The sequence below is a fragment of the Martes martes genome, assembly GCF_963455335.1.
Source record: "Martes martes genome assembly, chromosome: 6".
Lineage (NCBI taxonomy): Eukaryota > Metazoa > Chordata > Mammalia > Carnivora > Mustelidae > Martes > Martes martes.
Window position 1 is genome coordinate 47,421,631 of NC_137893.1, and position 24,230 is coordinate 47,445,860.

The 24,230-nt window shown below is 40.3% G+C and overlaps 2 protein-coding genes across 3 annotated transcripts in view; one reads left to right on the forward strand and one right to left on the reverse strand.

The window, feature by feature from the left end:
- LOC308344306 (uncharacterized protein) overlaps positions 1–16,324 on the reverse strand; it is a gene marked incomplete at its 5' end in the record, with an annotated part of 53,782 nt that extends 37,458 nt beyond the window's left edge. The window contains 4 exons of the mRNA XM_080805886.1: positions 7,248–7,351; positions 7,501–7,552; positions 8,713–8,790; positions 16,036–16,324. Of these exons, the coding sequence (XP_080662012.1) occupies positions 7,288–7,351; positions 7,501–7,552; positions 8,713–8,790; positions 16,036–16,324 (483 nt within the window). The 3' untranslated portion in view covers positions 7,248–7,287. The remainder of the gene's footprint in view (positions 1–7,247; positions 7,352–7,500; positions 7,553–8,712; positions 8,791–16,035) is intronic.
- A 767-nt stretch (positions 16,325–17,091) lies between these two features.
- On the forward strand, positions 17,092–23,860 carry TENT5A (terminal nucleotidyltransferase 5A; the record flags this gene model as incomplete). 2 transcript variants are annotated; one of them, XM_080805566.1, is made up of 3 exons in its annotated part: positions 17,092–17,215; positions 17,449–18,001; positions 19,129–23,860. In XM_080805566.1, 2 exons carry the CDS (start codon positions 17,486–17,488, stop codon positions 19,903–19,905), a joined length of 1,293 nt encoding a protein of 430 aa, XP_080661692.1. In that variant the 3' UTR covers positions 19,906–23,860. The 2 variants fall into 2 exon arrangements, with proteins under 2 accessions (XP_080661692.1, XP_080661691.1); XM_080805565.1 differs by lacking the exon at positions 17,092–17,215 and adding an exon at positions 17,251–17,270.
- Positions 23,861–24,230: the final 370 nt, after the last annotated feature.

Here is a 24,230-nt window from a genome sequence, read left to right on the forward strand (position 1 = left end):
AAGCAATATGAGCCTATGCTACAATACTAGAAATCTGTGGATGATGGAGAAGAAAAAAGGTTTGAGATGTTCAGAGCCAGAAGCTCATTTGTGGAAAGTTTTCAAACCATCCTACATAGAAATTTGTAAACAAATGTTTTGGTTTTCTTTGATGCCATGTTAACTCACAAGTTCTCTCCAATCAGGAAATACGTAACGAAACAATCAGAGTAAGCAACCTAAAAAAAGGGTTGGGGGGACACTACAGGGTGTCAGGAAGGTAATTAACAAACATTATTTTTATGGATTTTGTGATGTTTTGTGGTATTTATCATCTTTTTAGATATACTTTTAAGTCTACTTTGTGGTGATTTCTCTTATTCTAACTAAATATTCACCCTTGTATCTATTATTTTTTTGCATCCTTTTATTAAAGAGGGCCCCAATAATTGTATAAGCTTTATACCTTTCAAATTTGGTATCTGCTTCCACCACTATAACATTTAAAAATGCACTAAATTGGGGCACCTGAGTGGTTCAGTGGATTAGGCCTCTGCCTTTGGCTCAGGTTATGCTCTCAGGGGACCTGAGATTGAGCCCTGCACTGGGCTCTCTACTCAGTAGGGAGCCTGCTTCCCCCTCTCTCTCTCTGCCTGCCTCTCTGCCTACTTGTGATCTCTATCGGTCAAACAAATAAATAAAATCTTAAAAAAAAAAATGCACTAAGTAGACCCTTCAGTTAATGGACGATGGTAGGAAGGAGACAGAAGAATCCAGACCTGTGGGCTGCTAGGGGAATGGTTTTGGAACTGATTTGGCACATGGGCTCTCTGGCTCTGGTATGAGCATTCAGGTCCCACATGCTGGCCTCCATGCCCGACTTACACAGCCTTTTTTTTATTTTCCTCCCCCAGCAAGGCCAGTCTAATGCAGTCTAATGAAAAACCAGCTATTATCACTGTAGAGAAGTGAAGCTTCTCCCAAGTTCATACATATCTCCTCCTCCTCTTATGGGCCCTATAATGTCAGAGTTAGAGACACATTCTTCCAGGTTTGGAGAGCTTTCCAGTCCTCAAGAATGCAATTATTAAAAGCAAACAGTCTTATAAATAATTTCATCATAAATCAGTATTAAATATCCCTTACTCCTGAGCCTTAAGAGATACTAATGAAGATGAGGATGATGACCTAATAGTTTTTGAACATCTACTATGTATCAGGCCGTATGTCATGTACTATACCACACATCCCAGTCCATCCTCCAGAAGAGGAAGAAACTGATGCTCAGAGGGATCATATAGCTCTTGGCTGAACAAGATTTCACAGAGATTAGGGGACAGAAAGTTAAATGACAATTAGGAGTTTAGGGCTTTAACAATTTCAGGTGTTTCACAATCCTGCCTTGGGCTAGCCCTGCTCTTTACTGTTTTCCTAAACTCTAGTAAAATGCTGATTACTACTTCTCCTAATCACACAGAGAATGGTAGAATTCACTCTATACTGCATAAGGTATAAAAAAGTAACCCTTGGGCAATGAAAGTATTTGGCCCAGCAAAAGTAACATAATTGGGATTAAAAACTAGATGACACCTGGATTTCAACAAAAACCAATTACTAAGGCGGGAAAAGGTTTTCAAGATGAGAACCAGACAGTTAAACATTAGCTTTCAATGGTTTGAAGTGTTTAGTTTTGAAATGGTGTGGTTTGGAAGCTCTCCAGCAGAAAAACTATTTTCTTTTAAAAGGAGAGCTCTCTGCAATATTTTCTTTGCTGAAATAATGTGATCCTTAATGACGTCTTATATGACCCAAACTTTAAATGGACCTATTATTTTAGTTGACCTCATTCTTACTGGGTTTTTACAGGTCAACAATGAACTATCAACAGCTTCCTGATAATTAATCTTACTTACCCAAAGAACTGTTAGCCTGTTAATCTTATCTGTGCTACGAGGAAGCTTTTATATGTACCAGACTTCCTTAGTGAATAATAAAAACCAAACTGAAATTCTGCAGAAAGGTTTAATCTTGTGAAGTTTGAGAAAGAAGAAACAGATTGAAAATCATGATGCTACCATGTCTTCAGCTCCTTACCTGCTGAAATTCTGTGGTACATCTGGCACAGGGATGACTTTACAGTAGAGTCAGCAGCACAACTAGTTGGGTCTGGAGTGGCTCTCTGGATGGCTTTATCAAAATGTATGGACATTCAGCATATACAGATAAGGTACCTGGATGTTCTGGTTTGAGAAGCAATGGGGAAGGCATCTCAAGTACTTCAACTACAATAGCTCCCATTAAAGTTAATTTTTTACAATCAGAGACTCATTCCTATGACTCTCTAGATCTTTAAGAATTTACTATTAAAATACAATTATGGTCTTTGGTTGTCACCTACCACACAGCAAGATAGGCATCTGACAAAAGGAGGGGAGAAAGATGTAGTTTTATAACTGAGGCAAAGGATCCCAGGAAGAAAGGTAATAAAATAGTAAATTGGCTTTCTTCAAATGGCAGAGGGAGTAGGAAATAAATGCTGGTCTCATCTAGCAATTTGTAAATGAGTTGTTTGTACATCTGGGTTTTAAAATGCTCATAAATTGTGGGTGTGTACATATGTGTTTGTAAAATAAAAAGCATTATTAGATTCAGCCTTTTGTCAGCACAGTATGCAGTTCCCCACGTAAGGGCATGATCTGCTAATTGCCCATGACATGCACCCTTTCTTTTCAAGGCAAGTTTCTGAGTTTCAATTATTTAATATAAATCTATTTCTCATCAGGTTAAAAACTTATCCCAAATAGCAGTTTAAATCTAAGATGCTCAAGTAGATATGGACAGTGATATTCATTAAGATGACCTTCTGAAAGAGAGGTCATTATATCCTATTTTAGATAAAATAAAACATAAACATGACATTTTACTCAAGACACCACACATTTTTATTACTCACTGGTGATAATGTAAGTTTTGAATGGTTAGTTGTATGGTGCTGACTTGAGTATACAAAACTAAGCAGAGATCAAACTATATTGTGAAAAAGTTCAGCAAAGCTAGAATTGTTCCTTCAGAAAACCTAGGAACAGTCCCTCTTAGAAGGAATGAAGACTGAATAGAGTTTACTATCCCCTCCCCTGCATACAGTTTTTTTTATAAATACTGTTAATTTGCTTATAATCTCTGCTACAGATATATCAATGACCCCAAAGGTAACAGTCAGACAAAAGGTGAGAGAAAGAACTACTGGCAACCATCAGGTTACATTCTGATTCTTCTTATATGTATACTTCAAAAAATTGCTGCTTATCTGCAATTTTCCCGTTTTCCTATATTAATGGTACAATCTTTTTATATGTTTGCTCTAAGTTGTAAATAATTTTTTAAAGAATAGTCAGGGTACAAAGACAGGAATGTAATATTTAAAATCAAATGAAATATATCACAGAAATTTGTCTCTTCTATCTTTATGTGCTTTCTAAGGCGACCTCCTCATCTCCACGTATCTGAAGACATCTTTATGTTAATGAATCCCCTCTTCTTTCTGTCTCCACTGTTATCACCATGGTTTCTCTGACCAGTACCCAGAGTGGTAAGTCCACTTTACATTATAATTCTATATAAGCATATCTGGTGGATATGCCTAACAAGCGTGAAGAAAATGTCATGAAATGATATGATGGCCTCTAATATTCTCGATTGTGTATCATTCTACTTCACTGGTATTGCTGGTCAACACCACTAAAATCACTGTGTGACCCTAATGGGTTGTGACAAACGAGACTGAAAACAGTAGTCTAAGCCAGCTTCATCAATTGCCCAGATATATGCAGTTGCCTATTAAGTGGTTTCTCTTTTTTCCATTTTTTTTTTCTCTTTGATTCCCTATTCCAAACAGAGCAAGAAGGACCTCAAAAAATAAATCAAATCCTGGTACTCCCCTGCTCAAAACCTTCATTGACTTCTTGCACTTAATAATAAAAGCCAAACACCTCACCATTACCTTCATGATCTAGCTCTTTACTTCCTCTACAGACTAATCTTATGTCCTGTCTCCCTTCTTCAATATGTCCTGGCTCCATAGAACTTGTTAATATCCCACTAGGACACCAGATTCTTGCCTGCTGGATACAACCTCTTCCCTCTGCCAGGAACCTTCTTTTGCCAACTTCTCATGCCTAGTTATTGCTTATGCTTCAGTTTTTTGCCTTATTTTCTCTACAGAGAAGCCTTTCTTGACAACCCTAGTTGAAGTAAGTCTTTCCCTATTGTTATCTATTTCAGCCTATTGTTTGAATATTTACCACCTTTGGAGAAATATGGAAAAAATATGGCAGCTAGAAAACTTTGACCAAGTAACAGGCAGGATGGGGAGGTGGAAGGAAGACCCAGAGCAGGAAATTGCATGGTTTTAGGGACTAGGTTGTATCTATCTTAAAATCAAGATCTTGGACTTTGGAAGCACGGCTTTGTGAAGCACCTTGCCTGTAATTACTGCACTTCAATTTTTTATTATTGAATCACATTGATTTTTAAAATGCTACATGTCACTATATCACTAAGAAGAATGAAGAAAAAGAAGGCCATGATTACATGTAGGCCAACAAATTTAAGAGTGGCTATCTGGTGACAGAGGCAAAACAACAGACCCTACCAAAAGGCAATGCTTAGGTGCAAGGGTCAGAGACTGCCCATAGGGTCAGCTCCTGTCAGGTGAGGGTTCTCTTTAAGTATTCTTGGGAAGCTTGGGTGGCTCAGTCGGTTAAGCATCTGCCTTTGGCTCAGGTCATGATCCCAGAGTCCTGGCAGGGTCCTGGGATGGAGTCCTACATTGAGCTCCTTGCTCCGCAGGAGCCTGTTTCTCCCTCTGCCTGCTGTTTTCCCTGCCTTTACTCTCTTTCTCTCTCTCTGATGTAATAAATAAACAAAACCTGAAAAAAAAAAAAAAAAGACTCTTTCTCTCTCTTCTTCTGCCCCTCACCACCATGCACTCTCTTTAAATAAATCTTAAAAAAATAAGATCTCTTTTTTACTTAAAGAGTTTTATGTAGTGTTTTAATAAGGAAGATATATCCATCCTTGAACCTTAAATTTTCTAACTTTGGAGATTCTTCCTGTTATGGAGATCATGAATAACTTGCCAATTGTGTACTCTATTAACTTGCCAGCTTGCCAGGGTAGTCTGTTTGAGGAGGCACTGTAACCCTCTCTGTCCTAGGGACTAAAAGCCCCTTTGTCTATTCCAACAGTTCCACATCTATAAGCAGATATTTGTAAATGGTGTTATCCTTCACCAGCAGCTGTTTGGGAGGATGGGGATGCAGGATATACCTGCTTTTGAGTTCAGGTGGTACTTGGAATAAGCTAAATTTGACTGAGCCTCAAAGTGGATGCCCTGAAAGAGGATTCCCTGAAGCCTAATACTAAGAGTATCATCTGAACCCTCATGGGCCTGATGCCTAGGAGAAGTGCCACCTAGGTCCTGGACCCTCCCTCTGCTACCACCGGCTTTCATTTCTAAGCATTAGGCTCCACTCCAGATCTTGCAGAACAGTTACAAAGCATCAAGCATGCTCTAGGATATATTTATATGTATTTTCTCATTTAATATTGCCCAGCCTACTGCTCTCCCAGCCTGGCCATGTATAACAATCTTGTGTCTATTCCTTTTCACCTCAGCACCAGGGAACCATCTCTCCAAAGCTATGACATGAATGTACATGTTCTGTGTTATGAAACATGTCTTTCTAATCCCCTATAATTCCTCAACAAAGATTTGTGATAATACTTCACTCATCCCCACAAACCTTCCTAGGCTCAATGTTGAAGAGAATTTATTTACTATGGCTGCTTTTAAAGAGACTAATTGTAAGTTCTCATAGAAAGATTCCGTGTCAAGAACTAGGGAAAAAATATCCATCCCCAGGGTTCCTGCATCCAACCCTCAACCACATGATTTAATAACTTCATCTTAGAATAATGTACTCAGCTGTCTGCATGTTAGCCTTTGATTTTCCCAAGAAATGAATAAGGGAGATGTGGCATTAACTAAGGCAACCTTGCCATAAGGTTAAAGGAACATGGACAACTGATCTCCAGAGCTTCTGGACCTTTGGAACAAACTCAGTTTCTTCCTGGGTAAGGTTTCTTTGAATTAAAATTTATTGAACACAAAATGAACTGGCTATTTTGGGGCTAGGAGTTAATTACCTAAATCCCAATTGAAAATAGTTTGTAAGGAAAGAAAAAAAAATAGTTTGTGAAGTTCTGTAAGAACGGCCTATTCTTGTTTACTTTCTTCTTTTTTGTTGTTGTTTAAAGTAATATTCTTGAACAATGTAATAGATAAGAACTATAGGAAACCTCTGGGTGTTCAACAGCTTTTATGGAATTGTGAGGATGATCCACTGACAGTGACAGCAATAACAAGAAAACAGACTTCAACTAGCAAGAAACAGCAGATCCCTGCCTGCAGGGGATGACCAAGTCAGAAATCTGACTCCTTCATGTGTTTGGATAATGTAATCTAACACAGATGCTAGCCCAATTTATGCTATAATGATGTTATATTTGAAATACTCTACTTAATTGTAATCAAAATCCAATTTCCTAGTGCAATTAAATATATTGTAGGCATTTATTAGCCAAAATTAATTAAAAAAGAAAGCCACAAAAAATAAAGTAGAATCAGCCCCAAATCAAAGCAAGCTGGACTAAAGCCAAAAATGAAAGACACTCTACAGATAGATAAGAAGTCATGGCAAGAGACTTAAAACTATTTAAGGCTACAGTGTTCTTCAGTGAGACATCACATTTGTCCATAGACCTTAGGAGATTAACTTACATTGCAATTTTATGAAACTGATTATTTAGAGTCAATGCTTTCCACTAAGTGTGCAAAAGCCTTTAATTTTAAGTGAGAGAGTATGGTGATATCTCTGTGGGTTTGTGAATATTGAATTAAACCCCCTGTATTTCATTTCTATTGTAACATAACAATGACCAATATGAAACATCACTGTCAGAGAGAAACAAACTAAAGGAGGAATCCAAATCCTCCACAGTAGCTGTATGACCACCATACATCTTAGATTTCTGAAGAACTAAGCATATATAAAATATAGTCATTTTGTCCTCATATTAGTATTATTAGTATTAGTATTTATTAGCATACTAGTATTTTTGATTTGGGACATATAGTCATAATACTTAAATGTTCTAAGAATAAGCACATAAGTTTTAATCAAAACACTCATTTAATCAAAACTTACTCATTAGTGTAGACTTTAAGGAGGCATTTGGCTGGCTCAGTCAATACAGCATGTGACTCTTAATCTCAGGTTCATGAATTGAAGACCCACATTGGGTGTGGAGTCTACTTAAAAAAAAAAAGAGAGAGAGAGAGAGAAGAATTTAAGTTGTAACATAACATCCTCATAAAAGTAAATGGTGTATTTATAATTTCATATCACATGTATGAAGGCACAATTTGAAACCTAAAATTGATTAGTCTTCATACCCCACCTGATTAAAAAACAGAACAGTGGTGGAAGCTTCTGAAGTATTCCCAGAAGTGCTGAAAAACAAAAGAGAGAAATAAGTAAGTCCCAAATAAAATCCCATTAATCATATGTAAGTGGGGCTTCAGGAAAATGAGTCATTAAATGAACATAAAATCAGAAACTTAGTTTCATAATAACACTGAGGATATTTATTAAAACTTTAAAGCTGACCATATTTCAACTGAAAACATCCTCTTAAATAGAGAATTTTTATTACAGACACACAGAACATATTAAGCTACTTAATTTAGATTATTTGCCAGTTGATTTTCAGATGGCAGTGATCAAACTAAGGATTTACAAAAGGTAGCTTAATAGTGGCTGATAGCACTAGTCTGATTCAATAGCCATGCATCTGTATTAATGAATGAAAAATGAGAAAGGATGAGTAAAAGAATAAATATCTGGGAAAAAATTTAGGTGAAAGATGTATACATATGTGCACACATACCTTCACCTCCCAGCACAGCTAGGTTCAAACACCACCCCCTGCCCCACTCCCCGACCCTTTTAACTCAGACATATGGGGACAGTGCACTACATCAGGGCTGAGGGTTGCTAGAGGCTTGGGCTACCCAAGTTTGAATGCAGCGTAAAGTGCAGTGTGTAAAGCCTCTGGTTAATTTGATCAACACAGGTATTCAAAATCGATAATGCAAGTTTCAGAGTAAATGTTTTGATCAAACTGGTCTTTAATTAAGTTTAGAAGACAACTGAGATTTCCATTTTGCCCTATTTAAAAAAAAAAACTTTAAACCAGACATCTGGTTGTTTAATATCATGTAGAAAGAACAATTAAATAATTAGCTTGTTTTTCAATTTTTTAGTCTAAATGTTTGCTATATTTAGACAGAAAGCAGATTAAGAATTAGTCATGATAACTCAATTTCTTTGATTTATGAAAAAAATGTGACTCAAAGTAATGACCTATCCAATATGCAAAGGGTAATTACTTGGAGTCAGAAATATTTTCAAGTCATCTGTTCGTGTGGTCTAGAGTTGTAACATACAAAACAGAATACAGTGCATGTACTACATAAACCTAATATTTTAACAAATTTTAAAGTAAAACAGAAGTTATTCTTAATGTTATATTCTTATGATTATTGATTTTATTTTTCAAATAATAAATTTAAAATATGTATATACTACTCCAAGTATGAAATGGACTCACCTCGCAGGTATTTCCAGTGCTCAGCAGTGTATAAGGTGCCTATGTCACTTCCGAGTATTGTGACCTGCTCAATGAGTCCTGTAACAAACAGAAGGACATTGATGATGTTCAAAGGCATGTAAGGAGAAGAGTGGACAACCAGACAAGTCACAGGTACTTGCATAAAGCATTTATTTTTTAACACACAGCAAAGCCATACATTCTTGATCAGTATGAGGAAGCTGAACTACTATTTATATAGAATTCATGTTAAGTAAATGGGAGTGGGAAGTGGTGGCTAAATTAATACCAGTGAAGAAAAAATAAATGTTTTCAGAATTTTAATGGAAACCAGGGATGGTATGAGGGCAAATACTCTCAGCCACAATACAGTATTTTTTTCTATCTTAATATTCTATCCTGGCTTTTTGCTAAGAAAAATTAAGAATGTCACTTGCTTTATGCTAAACATTCACTGCATTGAGTAATTGTACATTTCAAAACCTGGAGGGCAGTTTTTCTATTGCCCTTTAGAGATATCTAACTTATCTCAACTGTGGCTATTTAATCATGTGTTAGTCCAAATTCCGTTTTAATTTCTAGCACCCCTGCTGTAGTTGTGGCTTACTAGAAACCAATCTTCTTGAGTCAGAAGCTTCCATGTTTCAAATATCAATAACTTTGATAGCTCTTTTTCCCCCCTACACTTCCTCAAACAAGGCTCAATTCACAGCATCCTGAAGCTTTTCTTTTCATTAGGAAATTAAACTTGAATCTCTTTTATCCCACAATGCTAGAATAAGGTGTCTCCCCACCTCCTGCAGAAACTCTGTGGCTAGTTTCCTCACTCATATTTTACTTCAAGAACCCAGGATTTTCAAGTAAGTGTTCTATTTCAGAGTCCAGTTTGTACCGTTTTTTAAAAACTGTCTTTTAAAAAATGTTCTTCATTCTGGTAGCTTTAACAAAATATTTTTGAGGGTACCTGGGTGGCTCAGTTGGTTCATCTGCCTTCTGCTCAGGCTATGCTCCCAGGATCCTGAGATTTAGCTCTGCATCAGGCTCCCTCCTCAGCTGGGAGCCTGGTTCTCTCTCTCTCTCCTGCTACCCCTCTCCCTGCTCATGCTCTTTCTCTCTCTCTCTCAAATAAATAAGATCTTAAATAAAAGAAAACATTTTTAAGTATTATTTATTGTGTTCAGTTTCTCATACTTTCAACGACAATGTTTTTTGGTTAGTAATTTATCTTGAACATCAAGATAACATTAATTATATTATTTAAGTTGTAATTTCCTTCTTTGGCAGCAGAAAATTTTGAGGTAAGGGATGCCATTAGTACAAAAAGACTTTAGAAACACAGTGATGACAGAAATGTATTAAAAAAGTTTTCTCAAAAAAGCAGATATTATTGAATCAATGTATGGTTTATGAATATGAGTAAAATATACCTTCTAAATCTGCTATAAATTCAAATGGTAGTTATAAAATTTCTGATTTTGGCATATTAAAATTGTTCTAGCAAAATGGGTATACACTATTCTGAAATATCTTCAAAAATTCAAAGCTCCTATAAAAGAAATCAGCTATCAGTGGAAGGAAAGAAACTATCAATCAATTGTCAGATGTATCAAAATAGGTACAAGTTAAGAACTGGCTAAAAAAATATCAGAATGAGCTGGCTATACCAACAAAGATGATCTTTTTTTTTTCTTTTTCCTCACAAGGTACACGAATATTTTTGACCAAATTCCTTTTAGAAAAGAGGGATAATTTATTATATTCCCCTCTTGAGCCCTTCTCAAAGCTTTAGAAGTTACCACAAGTAAACATCAACATCTTCTTCGGAGAAATTAAACATTCTTCTAGTACAAACGTACAGAAGGAAAAGCTCATAATGTAAATATTACTTTAGGGAAAATGGGTTTATTTATTCATATTTGGTAGCTTTTGAAAATATATGTGTATTTCCAGTTCACATTTTGCCAAATGAATGCAACTTCTGAATGTCTCTTTTGTTTGGAGTAAGGAAAATGTCTGGTCCATGGACTTACAACATTGAATGAAACGGCAAGCATTTCACCAAGATGTCAAAACAGGAAGAACTTATGGCATAATCAGCAGATAGTCGAACAAGAAAATACTGGCTAATCTTTCTGATGAAGAACTATTAAAGGACAATCTATATCAATTGTGGTTTTAGGAGTGATGATGTACATCTGTTTACCATATTTGTTGCTTGCATACTGAATTACCTAAGCTCACTGATCTATGAGTGAATAAAATTTTTATGAAGTCATAGACTTCAAATACTCTTAAAAATAACACCTTAGTAAATTATATTTACAAAATGATTAACAGTAGAGTAGTGATACTTTTATAATACATTCAAAAGTGTGAATGTAGTCTATACAATTGACCCTCTGTGTAGCTAGAGGATGCCTTCAAACTTAACTACTTGTTACCAATCATTTAAATCCATTCACACAGATGTAAGATTAAACAGTATGGCCAAGAGAAAGAGGTGCTGGCCTACGGTTAGCAGTAACTGAGTCTAACTTTAACTTTTCCATAACTAGCTATATAAACTTGGAGAAAATCATCTGGCCTTTCTCCAAAATTAGGACTGTACAATGGTCAGAGTAATTTTGAAGATAAAATTAAATGTTATAGAATAAAAAAGGCTGAAAAGTTTGAAACTACAAAAGTTAACCTGTTGCTTGCTAATAAGTATATAAGAAATAAAAAGTTGGACTACTATTCCCAAACGAATGTACAAGCTGTATGGCTTAGGATATTTCTGGCCTTTGATAGGTCCTGAATTAAATAAAAAAAAAACATGTATTTCCCTGAGGAAGCATGGGGAAAGTCATTCACAGAACCATTTCCCTGTGAAAACAGGTAATTTAGGTTCCCAAGTGAGGTTTAATTTTTACATGAAGCACTTTGATTAGCTGCTGCTCTAACACTAACTGGACAGCAGGGATATCTCCAGTTTACCCTACAATGTAGACAACTGCATGTGCATGTTTGGAAAAGGATGCCTGCCTATCCCTCAGTGGCTTCAGGAATCACTAGGCTCTGCCCTAAGGCAGTGTAACACAAGAGGGTGGGGTGGTGGTTCAAATTCTTCACATTGCCACTGTTCTCCTGGATTGCAAGGTGCTTCCACAGGGTTATGCCACTTTTGGTGGGAGGGATCAAAGAGCAGAAGCAATGGAAAGTAGAAAAGCCAATAAAGTAGAGAGAGCTGGTATGAAAATACCAAGAACAAGACAAGAATATGGGGAGAGACCGCTAGACTGCTGCCAAACAGAGAAGTAGTGAGCATCCAAATAAAAGAAGGAAAAAAGAAACAGAAGTCCAAAAAGTATGCTACAGAAAGGGGGTATATAATTTTAAACAACATACGTTATGCAATGGGATTTGATGACCGGGAGAGGCACAAGAGTGGGAGCAGCAGTTTTAGTAGAAAACAGTAGTTTTCTGGACTCTTTTCTCGTTCTGGGTATGAGCTTGGAAGAATCATTTCATATTTGTTTGCTTCCTATCTTCGAAAACCATTTTTGAGAAGAGAAGATAGGAAGCCGATTAGGCAAAATGGGAAACATATTATCACTGCTACATGCACCAGGGGCAGACTTCCACACCTCACACTGTTTTTCAGGGTGTACACTGTTACTTCTAAGTGCTGTAAGACTGCCAGCTTGCTTGGTCTTCACTGCCATAGAGGCAGGAAGGTCACTTGTGTTTGGGGAAGACACTCTCATTAGTCCGGTTAGGCCCCTGTGCATTCTGGTCTTCAACAGTTGTTTCAGGATAAAACATCTTGGTCCTCAACGTTGTGTCCAATCTGAATGTCCAGTACTTTGAAAGAAAGAAGAAGCAGAGTGCAATTCCAGTTCAGTTTCAAGTCTAAAAGGTAAATGAGTAGACAGGCAGAAGGCAGACTCACAGAATGAAAGGGACAAGGAGAGGAAGTACATATGTGGGTCTGAAGCAAGGCTCTGCAACTTCTCCCAGTTATTTAACCTTCTACTTTATTTTCCCTATCTGGAAAACAGGTATGCAATATGTAACAGCTTCGAGATTTGCAGGAAGTTTAAAAGAAAATAATGTATATAAAATACTTAGCACATTACTTGGCACATCTTAACAAACTAAATAATGATAACAATTATTAAGATCCAAATTGAATTTTTTCTTTTATTTCTTATTTTCAGTAGATTGAACATTATTGTAACCTTTAAATCAAGATCAACTAATTATAAGGGTTTTTTTCTCAAAAATATATGTAAAACTTCCTTTTAAGAATTTCAGGTTAAGGGTGCCTCAGTGGCTCAGTGGGTTAAAGCCTCTGCCATCAGCTCAGGTCATGATCCCAGGATCCTGGGATCAAGCCCTGCATAGGGCTCTCTGCTCAGCGGGGAGCCTGCTTCCCTTCCTCTCTCTCTCTCTGTCTGCCTCTCTGCCTACTTGTGATCTCTGTCTGTCAAATAAATAATAAAATATTTAAAAAAAATAATTTCAGCTTAGAGACTCAGAATCATATTGCCATAGATATGTTTTCCTTTCATTTTTTTTTTTAAAGATGTATTTATTTGTTTTAGAGAGAGAGGAAAGGGGTAGAGGAAGAGAATGTCAAGCAGAGTTCCCACAGCACAGAGCCCAACACAGGGTTCCATTCAGGACCCTGAGATCATGACCTGAGCTGAAATCAAGAGTCAGCCACTTAACTGACTGAGCCACCCAGGTATCCTCTCTTTTTCCTTTTAAATGGAGAAAAGTAAATTATATACCAAATAGGTTCAGAAGCTGAAGACTGGAGGGAAAAAAACAGCTCCAAACCTAAATTTAAACTAAGGGTAACTGTGTTGAAAGATATCTAGGCTGTGAATACGTTAGGAAAGTATGGATTTTTTCTCATTTGAAAATTATTTTGGTTATCTAGAAAAAAAATAAATGCTTGCAACTGCAAAATTTGCAATTTCATGGAAGGATGAACATCCCCCACCCCCCGAAATGTAAACATTACCTCAGTTTGAAGACAGGGAGAAGAGAAACAAAGGACAACAGACGTTTTCATTCAACAGTACATATCAAGTGGCCACTATGAATCAGGCACATATTAATCCAGTCAAAGCATCACCAAGGTACTGCCAAAAGCAAGATATCCCAGATGTCCTAGTGCAGGAGGTAGCAGGGTCTGGATTATGGAGATATGGAAGGTTGCTGTGATGAAGAACCCAGTTGGGGAGCAGGAAATGCTTTGATAAAGGTTTAAGAAAGTGTCAACCACAAAGCCCTGGCATTTTAAGAGGAGGACTCTTGCCCACTGATCCTAGAATTCATCTTTTCTCCAGAGCAGGGTCTCATGCATAGGCCTTCCACGTCTGGTCTCAAGCTCTACTGCCTTTCAGCCATGACCTCTACTTTTGGGAGAGGCCATAGGAGCAGCCAGGCAGAAGGAACAGCTGGGCAGAGAAGAGCAGGCTCTGCTTGGGAGAGCACCTAGAGAACTGGGTTGTAGTGAATGTTGTCAATGCAGTGCAAAGTGTGGTTGGGCCTTGTAACAGAATCGGGGAACTTGGTTAAATGCAGATTCCCTTAGCCCTACAGAACAAAATCCTGGACATGCATGAAGTTTAGGTGCTCACAGCTCTGAAACTTATTTTCCCTTCACTTTTTAGAGGAAGGGTTAAAATAAAGTACACAACATTTTCAACAGGTCTTTTTAATCTTCGAATTATTTTTGCCATTTGTACTTTTCTTGCCATCCAATGAGAAGATACTTGTAAACTACAGATAATCCTGTTCCTGAAAATGATGGCTAAATGCAGTCAAATAAGTTGGATTCAAGGTCTTACTCCATCTCTTATTAGCCATGAAACTTGGGCAGGTTTCTTTACCCCACAGTTTCTCTGTTTCCAAATTTCTCTGACACAGAATACCTTCTTTTAAACTGAATATTAAATGAAGTTTTAGGTGTAAAGCCCTGAGGATAGCCCACAGGTGCCCAACAAGTTCCTGGAATGCCCATAAACCTTATGCAAATGCACTACCAATCTCATTCCTTACCATGACAGTCTACACATCCTTTCTCAAACATTCTAATTCTCTCTTCCCTTTGTTGATAATGCCTGTCTCTTCCTTACTCAACCATGGACTTTAAAAAGTCCACTTTTTAAAGATCCAATCGAGGACGCCCGGGTGGCTCAGTCGGATGAGCAGCTGCCTTCAGCTCAGGTCATGATCCCAGGGACTTGGGATCGAGTCCCACATCGGGCTCCTTGCCCCACAGGGAGCCTGCTTCTCTGTCTGCCTCTGCCTGCCTCTCTGCCCGCCTGTACTCTCTCTATCTCTCTGACAAATAAATAAAATCTTAAAAAAAAAAAAAAATCCAATCGAAATGACACCTCTCTTCTGGGCTTCTCTCCCAGTTCCCCTGATCAGGTGGTCCACCATTCATGTCAGGACATACTTCTCTCATAACAGAGGTAGGGCTGAACCATAATTATGTACTTGCCAGTCAAGCCCACTTAGATTGTGGGAAATATAGTCATTCTTATATCCTGAGCACTTAGCTTGGTGCCTGGCACATAATAGGTGATCAAACCATAAATATACACATATGTAATTTTTCTGAATGCCTGGACAGAATGGCGGATTCGAATCGGACAGGAATGCACGTGCTTTGGGGGGTTATGGGTCTGTGAGTATTGTGCGGTCGTCCTAGCGTCACCCCATCTCACCACTGCTAGGCCAGGCACTGAGGGATAATGGCTTCCGTCTAAGGTCCAGTCTGTTCTCTCCGCTTTGGGACACGGCTCCGCTGGGTACCGGCAGGGGGCGGCGTTGCCACGCAGCTGGATACTCAGCGGGTAACCTTCCTTCCCCCCCCCCCTACTTGCGCGCCCCCGCCCCACCCGCTCTCCCAAGGGCGCGCAGCTTTGGTAACTAGGATGGGGCTCCCTCAATTCCCGCGGGACTGACTGATCTTCCTCCCAGGCTGCGCGGCTGGGGTTGTGCAGGGCCCTGGGAGAGCGTCTTCAGCTTCTCTGGCGGGTGTGTTCCCCTTTGCCCCACGTCAGGGGAGTTACTCAGTTTGGAAAAAGCAGCCTGCGGCCGGAACAGAGAGCCGGAAGAAAGGCGGGGGGGGGGGGGGGAGCTTTCTAGCAAACACGGTGGTGCGAGCGGGAGCGCGTGTGGGGGTAACCATCCTTTCGCACTGCCTAAGTGACTGAACTTGAGTAGAGAAACTCTTATCTTTTAGACTCATCCTTTCACGTTTCGTGGAAAACTAGATAATTTCACACTGACATCTATATTTACTTGAGAAAGGCAAACCTTGGCGTGGGACGAACGCGCTTCGCTTCCTCTGTCCGAGACAGAACGCGCCGCGGTACGTCCGGGCCCGCGTAGCAGTGCTTAGCGCGACACAGAGGCCGCGCGCTCCCCGCGCCCTACCTCGGGCCTGCGTCGCTCTTGGCCTTTGGCCGCTCGCCTGCCCAGCCGCCCGAAACGCCGGGGCGTCCGCTCGGTGACGCGCGCTGGCCGACGTCGCGCTCCCGGACGCCCGGAGCTGCTCGTGCGCACGAGTTGGACGCACGCTCGCTGCCCCGCCCCCGCGTCTCATCGGGCTCGCCTGGAGCTCCCAGGCACTTCCCACTTCCAGAGGTTTCGAGAATCGAAACACAGCAAGCTCTTCCCCTCACTCGCGGAGATTAATATGCATGGACAAGTGGACTCTTTAGTTCACACCGGAACCGGTTTTGTTGCTTAAGAAAACGGTCTAGCTTTATTCCGATATGCTGTTTAAACGGGAGGTCCTGAGGAATCCCTTGAGCCCCATCATTAAGCTAAAACGACACCTTTAATCTGGAGAGAATTTTATGTTTGGCGACTTTCTGCAGTTGTGCGATTTCAGCCGTGGCTCATTTTTTAGGGCCACTTATAACTCTTGAGGTATTTTAAGTGTCTTTTTGTTGGATGAAAAGGAAAAAAGAGGCTTGGAAGCGGAAGACCGTCCCTAAATTAAATATACGTGCAAACACACACACACATACATGCACATACAAACACCTACTGGTCTCGCACTCTACCGACCACTTGGCCAGCCGCGCAGCACAGCCCGTTGGCCCGCCGGGCGGGGGGGGGGGGGGGCGGGGCGGTGCCCTATGCAGATGAGGAGGGTGTGGCGAGTGAGCTGCGCCCGGGCCCCGGAAGCGCGGAAAGGCCCGGTATAAAAAAAGTACTGAAGACATTTCCCCCGCACAACTGCTAAAGCTCCAGAGACAGTAACGTGTGCTGCGGCGGCAGCTGGAGGCGCCACCTCCGGGACCACCGCAGCTGAAGCGACAGCGGCGCGGGCGGGGGCGAGGGGCGGGAGTGGCCAGCGCAGGCGGCGGGGTCTGGGAAGGACTAAGTCGCTCGCCGCTGCCGAAAGCGCACTCGCGGCTTCTAGAAGTGTTGCCGCCTCGCGGTTCCTCGCTCTCGCTGCGCTCCTCGAAGGGGCGGCCGCCTCCAGGTGACACAGACGGGACTCCCGCTTACGCTTTCCAGATGCATCAGAGATACTTTTGGTGCGGGGCTTCTCTGCGGGACGCGGGGCGCGGCTGGGAACTGTGGGGGTCTGGGGAGGGAGAGTCTCCGAGGAACCCTCGAGCTTGCGGACGAACCGGGGAGGGGGCGCGCTCTTTACGGGCTCCTGTCTGCCGCGGCGCGTCCTCACCGCGCTCCTTCCCCCTCTTTGGCTTTTAGGACTGACCAGGGCCAGGTGGCGTTCGGAGGGCACTTCATGGCGGAAGGCGAAGGGTACTTTGCCATGGCCGAGGACGAGCTAGCCGGCGGCGCTTACATCCCCTTGGGCGGCGACTTCGGCGGCGGCGGCGGCGGCGGCGACTTCGGCGGTCACTGCTTGGACTATTGCGAAAGCCCCACGGCGCACTGCAATGTGCTGAACTGGGAGCAAGTGCAGCGGCTGGACGGCATCCTGAGCGAGACCATCCCGATCCACGGGCGCGGCAACTTCCCCACGCTCGAGCTGCAGCCGAGCTTGATCGTGAAGGTGGTGCGGCGGCGCCTGGCCGAGAAGCGTATCGGCGTCCGCGACGTGCGCCTCAACGGCTCGGCGGCCAGCCACGTTCTGCACCAGGACAGCGGCCTGGGTTACAAGGACCTGGACCTCATCTTCTGCGCCGACCTGCGCGGAGAAGAGGAGTTTCAGACTGTGAAGGACGTCGTGCTGGACTGCCTGTTGGACTTCTTACCCGAAGGGGTGAACAAAGAGAAGATTACGCCACTCACGCTCAAGGTAAAGCCCCCCGAAATGGGCTTGGGTCCGCGCCCGGGGCCGGGCTGGGCTGCGGCGGGCCGAGGGGCGTCCGTTTGATGCCGCAAACCTGCGGCCGTGACGGGTTTGGGCATGCTTCTCTATATATTTTTTTTACTTTTTAAAAAATTTTTTAATGAGTCAACGAAGGTGCGTGGACGGTGTTGAGTGTTTCAAGTTCACTTGGTTCTTCAGCGCCACTACTCTTCTGCTTTCTTCTCTGTTCTCCATTCTCTTTCGTATTTTTTTTTTTTTAAACTCTTTGGCTTTTCTTGCTTGCGTCTTGTCCAGAGTGGATTCTGATTAAGTGGAAGAATGAAATGATGTGTATCGTTTTTTGAGTCATTTTATGGTCTAGCTTTTTGGAGAAAGAGCAGCCTGAATCAGGATCCAGTCAATGGGCTTATTACTGTATTGGATAGTGTGATTAGGTTTCTCAGCTGCATGCCACTGACTCCGTGTGTGAGGGATATATGTGGTGCTTCTCCTGGTCGGCTCACGTGTGAAGGATATTGTGGGTACTCCCCCCCCAACACACACAGTTGGCTCAAAGCGTGTTTTATACAATTAAAATTGTCTGAGGAATCAGTCTCCCAGAATATCCTAAATTTATTTAGTTCATACTTGATTGTAATTGCAGAGTACCCCTGGAAGGACAAGATTCTAATCTCACCAGTTGCCTCAGGGGAGGTGGAACTGGGTGAGGAGGGACAAGGGTGAGAAGTGGACCAACTTTCCACTGTGTGCCTTTCTGTCTTCTGCGTATTGTGTGGATATCGTGTGAATATTCTACCTATAAGACCATTTAAAAAAAATAACATTTCAAAAGTCAGACATGACAACAGAACGTCTTAGTAGTGTGCTATGTCTGCCAAAAGCCTCAAACTATTACTTCTAGTCTCTTTCCCAGACGCTAAAACCACTCGTTAAATGCATTTTTTTTTTCTGTTTTCAGAGGACTGTTTGAGACTGTAGGTAGTGTTTTGCTGAAACTTGACAAAACAAAAGGGAAGGAACAAAATAATTCTCAACTGTGAAGATGATGTATTTATTTATTTATTATTTCTTCTAGGTTTGCTCATCTTCTTGTTTTATCTTTTAAATTGTAGGAAGCTTATGTGCAGAAAATGGTTAAAGTGTGCAATGACTCTGACCGATGGAGTCTTATATCCTTGTCAAACAACAGTGGCAAAAATGTGGAACTGAAATTTGTGGATTCCCTCCGGAGGCAGTTTGAATTTAGTGTAGATTCTTTTCAAATCAAATTAGACTCTCTTCTCCTCTTTTATGAATGTTCAGAGAACCCAATGACTGAAACATTTCACCCCACAATAATTGGTGAGAGCGTCTATGGTGATTTCCACGAAGCCTTTGATCACCTTTGTAACAAGATCATTGCCACCAGGAACCCGGAGGAAATCAGAGGGGGCGGCCTACTTAAGTACTGCAACCTATTAGTGAGGGGCTTTAGGCCCGCCTCTGATGAGATCAAGACCCTTCAGAGGTATATGTGTTCCAGGTTTTTCATCGACTTCTCAGACATTGGAGAGCAGCAGAGAAAACTGGAGTCCTATTTGCAGAACCACTTCGTGGGATTGGAAGACCGCAAGTATGACTATCTCATGACCCTTCATGGAGTGGTGAATGAGAGTACAGTGTGCCTGATGGGACATGAAAGAAGACAGACTTTAAACCTTATCACAATGTTGGCTATCCGGGTGCTAGCTGACCAAAATGTCATCCCTAATGTGGCTAATGTCACTTGCTATTACCAGCCGGCTCCCTATGTAGCAGATGCCAACTTCAGCAATTACTACATTGCACAGGTCCAGCCAGTATTCACATGCCAGCAACAGACATACTCCACTTGGCTACCCTGCAATTAAGAATCATTTAAAAATGTCCTGAGGGGGAGCCATTTCAAACAGGATAGGGTAAATAAGTAAATAACAAAGGCTGAATGACCCAGCCCCGATTAAAGATATGCTTTGTGCAATGAAGATCTGCTCCTGGTTTTAAGCTTGGCAAAGCTTGTGGATCTTTTCATAGGTATGGGAACATGATCTCAAAACATCCCTCCTTACCCACCAACCCTCTCATCTGTTCCTCCAACCTAGCTGGATTCTATCCTGAAATAAAAGAGACCTGTCATTCAAAACAATCAGGTTCTCCTAAAATAACAAGGGAAAAAAAATGCTTGATGACAATATGGGTTTGCAGTACCTGCTCCCATAGCTTTGCCATAGGAAAAAAGAGAGTTTCTTATAAGGTGGAATTTACAAAAGGGAAAATACAGAAGAAAGATCTTACCCCAACCTAATTACCAATTCAGAAGTTCAGATAGTAACAATAATGGAAAGAAAGGGACTCCAAAGTTGGGATTACTATCTGAGACTTGCAGCAAGTGCTGTCTGTCAAACTATCCTATTACGCTAACAGAAACAGCTTGCTCCGAATGAACAGTAGTAGGTTGGTGCAGTTCTCATAGCAAACAGCAGAACTTAATGACCCACTCCATTATTTCCAGCTGTGTACATAGCTTGCATTTTTAAAATACGAAAATGCAAGCAAAAACAGCTATAGCAAAGAAAGTATGCTCAAGGACCAAAGATTTAACAGATAAAAATACCCAAGTAGAAGAGATATAGTAGAATATATAAAGAGTTAACTATATTTGTTACACACCAATAAACATCAAAGTGCCTGTTGCCTTCTGAAAATTTGAAGTGGAAAAATTTTATGGTTTAATGATTATTTTATTTTATCAGGGACTCAAGAGGAAAATAAAACAACATATAAGCTTGTGAATGGTGGAGGAAATGCCCTATTTTTTTCTTGGCAAATACTTGTATAAAGTTAACATTGTTGGTGTAATATTATTATAGGTACATGTGTATGTGTGTGTACATGATGTGCATATAGATATACATATTTGGGATATGTATATATATATACACATAATACGTTGACTATGGTCTAGAATAATGTAGCAAATAGAAAATGTTTAAATACTGTGTGCTTTTATGTTTTCAACAGGATGACATGAGACGTGGGCATATTGCAGTGATGAGTTAAAACCCACATCTAAAAAATTAAAGCAAATGAAGGAGGAAAACAATTAATATATATAATAGGAAGAGCAGAGATTATACATTTTTAGTGACTTTTTTTTTTCCTTTTTTTTTTGTGAGCCATAGAATTCTACAAATGGGAGAATATTTGTTTGGCAGAGCACTCTTTTTGTACTGAACTGCCATTTTGACAGTAGGAACCCTTTTATTTTGTGTAGTACTTGCATGCTTCCATGGTGTATAATCCAGTGGATCATGGAACAGTCCATTTAAATCCCTGACTGCTAATAAAATTTCTGGTGATTTGAACACTACTTATTAATATTTAAATGAATTTTTTAATGAATGCATTCTGCATTCCAGGACCACTAGAATTTAGTAAATGTGAAATGACCCTTTTTAAAGAGTATTTGCACAATTGCTTAAAATTTATATATGAGATATATATTATATATACAATTTTATAAATTCATGTCAATATGAAACACATTAGATCTGGTTGTCACACTGCATTTAAATACTTAGTACTGTACTTTAAATTCAGTCACTTTGCATTGAATCAGATCCAACTCTATTATCTCTTTCCCAAGAGACCAGTTAAATCTTTGTGAAATGAACTGGCATTACCATTTCAGTTCAGTGACAGCTAATCCTAAAACTGTTCCTTTTCCCAGCTCTGAATTCCTTTGGACACTGGTCTCTGAAAATGCGTTTGTTAAAAACAAAACTAACACATGCAAAACTTTCTTTGTATTGTGAAATAGCCACATAATCCCTACCAACTCTAGTGGATGACTGCTTACTATGATAATTCCTCTGAAGAACCTACCAGATTTTTGTCATCAAATTCAAGAGGGACTGAGGAAGAAAATAGCATCATCCTATTGGCAGTGTCATTTGTTTGCTATCTAGGCATCACCCAGATGCTCAATTGTAGGGTTAATCCATTGGAAACTACCTTTTGCACATCTTTCTTTGAAGCCTTAACGTGAACTTGATGGGTTTGCTGTGGCAGCTTCCCTGTGAATTCTGTCTGAGCTGTAACAGCTACTGCACTGCCAGTCACTGTTTCCTAGGGAACTCTTTTTTCTCCCATGTTGGCTCATCCTCCCTCACTCCAGCCCTGGGTTTGAAAATTAATTGTGAATTCCCCGGAAATGATTCCATTTGCAGATTAAGCCTCATACTTAACTATCAGAAGCCACAGCTCCACCTGTTTACCTATTTGGAGTTTCCTAAAAGAAAACTAAGGGAACACTTGGGAACATAGGAGCAGATGGTGATCTGCTTTCTTCCTTCTCATCCTAGCTCTTTGACAAGTGAGTCGTCCACTATATTAACAAGAATCTGGAGATCTCTGGCTCTGCCATAGCAACAATCTGCTGTTAATTTATGACACGGATTTTTGTTTAGGGCCTTATTTGAAAATATACTTTCCATTTTCTGAAATATTTATGTTCTTTTCCTGCTTATTCCAGGGTTGGTAGCATAGTTGGAAGTGCCAACACCTGGCATTCAGATAGAACAGGCTGTGCTCAAGACAACCTTCAGCAGTACTTTAAAACTTACATAATTTATTTCACTTTTGTACGTACTATAGTCTTGTGCATATGTAGTAGAACAAACAGTGGAATATATGTCTCTCTTTGTGGATGTGTAACCTAAAAGTTTGAATGTCTGGTGAGAGAGAGCCGTGTGTATAAGTCAGAGAAAAGAACAGCTCTCAACTCCTGATTAGTGCCTGTGATTTGCTTGCTTTTGTGTTTATCTGGCCTTGCGTGCTGTTAACTTTAAAGCAGGAAGAAGTTTTATCTTCTGGAGGCTCTTCTCACCTGTCTAGTTTGGCATGTCAGAGAACATTTGACCTGTGACAGTGCCCTTTAAAAAAGTTGATATGCAGTAAATCTGGTTGCCTCAAGAAGTCCTACACTGAGGTGGACTTTTTCCTTCTTGAAGTGTGATCAAGTAGCTGCTGCCTTTGGTAGAGGGTGGACTATTTTAATGTGGCTCCAAACGATCCTAGGATGGAAGAATATCTGTAAGCCATGCCATGGAAGAAACTTAAAAAAAAAAAAAAAAAGTGAACATCCTATTTTTGCCACCCCTTTCTGTTAGCTTATTGTTGGTTGCTTTACTGTGCATAAAGTTGTTTTCAATGCAGTGCTTGTCAAATAAATATTGTGAACTATTTTGTAAATGAAATGTAATATGTTGAAAGTTGTCAGCAGTTCAAAAATAAGCTTTTTCTGTTGTTTAAAGACAGTGTATTAGATGAAACCAAAAACTAAAAAAAAAAAAAAAAAATCATATATAGCACCTATTTAAATATAATCTTTCTTTAAGATTTCTCATAGCATAGCCTTTTCAGTGCCAAGAAAGCATCTCTATGTAATATTTTGTTGTAATAATGGCTTGCTAACAAAATACATGGAAAAAGTACAAAGTTGAAGATGTCAAGGTAACTTGGCAAAATTTGCTGCAAAGATTGCAGAATGGAAGAGGCTCTGCCCACTGGCTCTCTCTCTCTCTTCAACCTCTCTACAACCGTTGCCTGCTCTGAGATGTCCTATTGCAGCAAGCTGCACCTTGGGTCACTCTTTTGGAATTTTTTGACTTTAGACTGTGTCACAGGCAGAAAAGGAGTTGATGGAGAATGAACTTTTTGAAAACTGACATGTTTGAATCAGTGCTGGAGGGAACAGATTGTGAATTTTGTTTACAGCATCCAATATTTGGATTTTTTTTTCTTGTAAATAAAAAGAAGTTATTTTTTTCTATTGAGTTGTGTCTTTTATCTTCGGCGTCTGTTCTGGCAAAAGACTGTGTCCTCTAAATCCCAGCTTGAGTCCATGAGAAAAGACAAGACAATATTTGGGAAAAAAATAGCCTTTGCAAAGTTTTAATTACAGTAACATTAAAATGTTCAGCTTTCAGCCAGCCTATCTCTCACTAGCTCAATTAGCTCCAAAACAGTCTAGCTAACGGGTGCCAAATTTTTTTATCTGGGTATGAACTTAGTGTTAACTAACCCGGAAGTCAGACGAGTTTTCCACCATCAGTAGAGACTCACAGCTCTGGATTACAGGGCTCCAGTAACCTTAAATGGGCCTTGGTTTTCATGAGTAGCCCAAGTGCTGTGA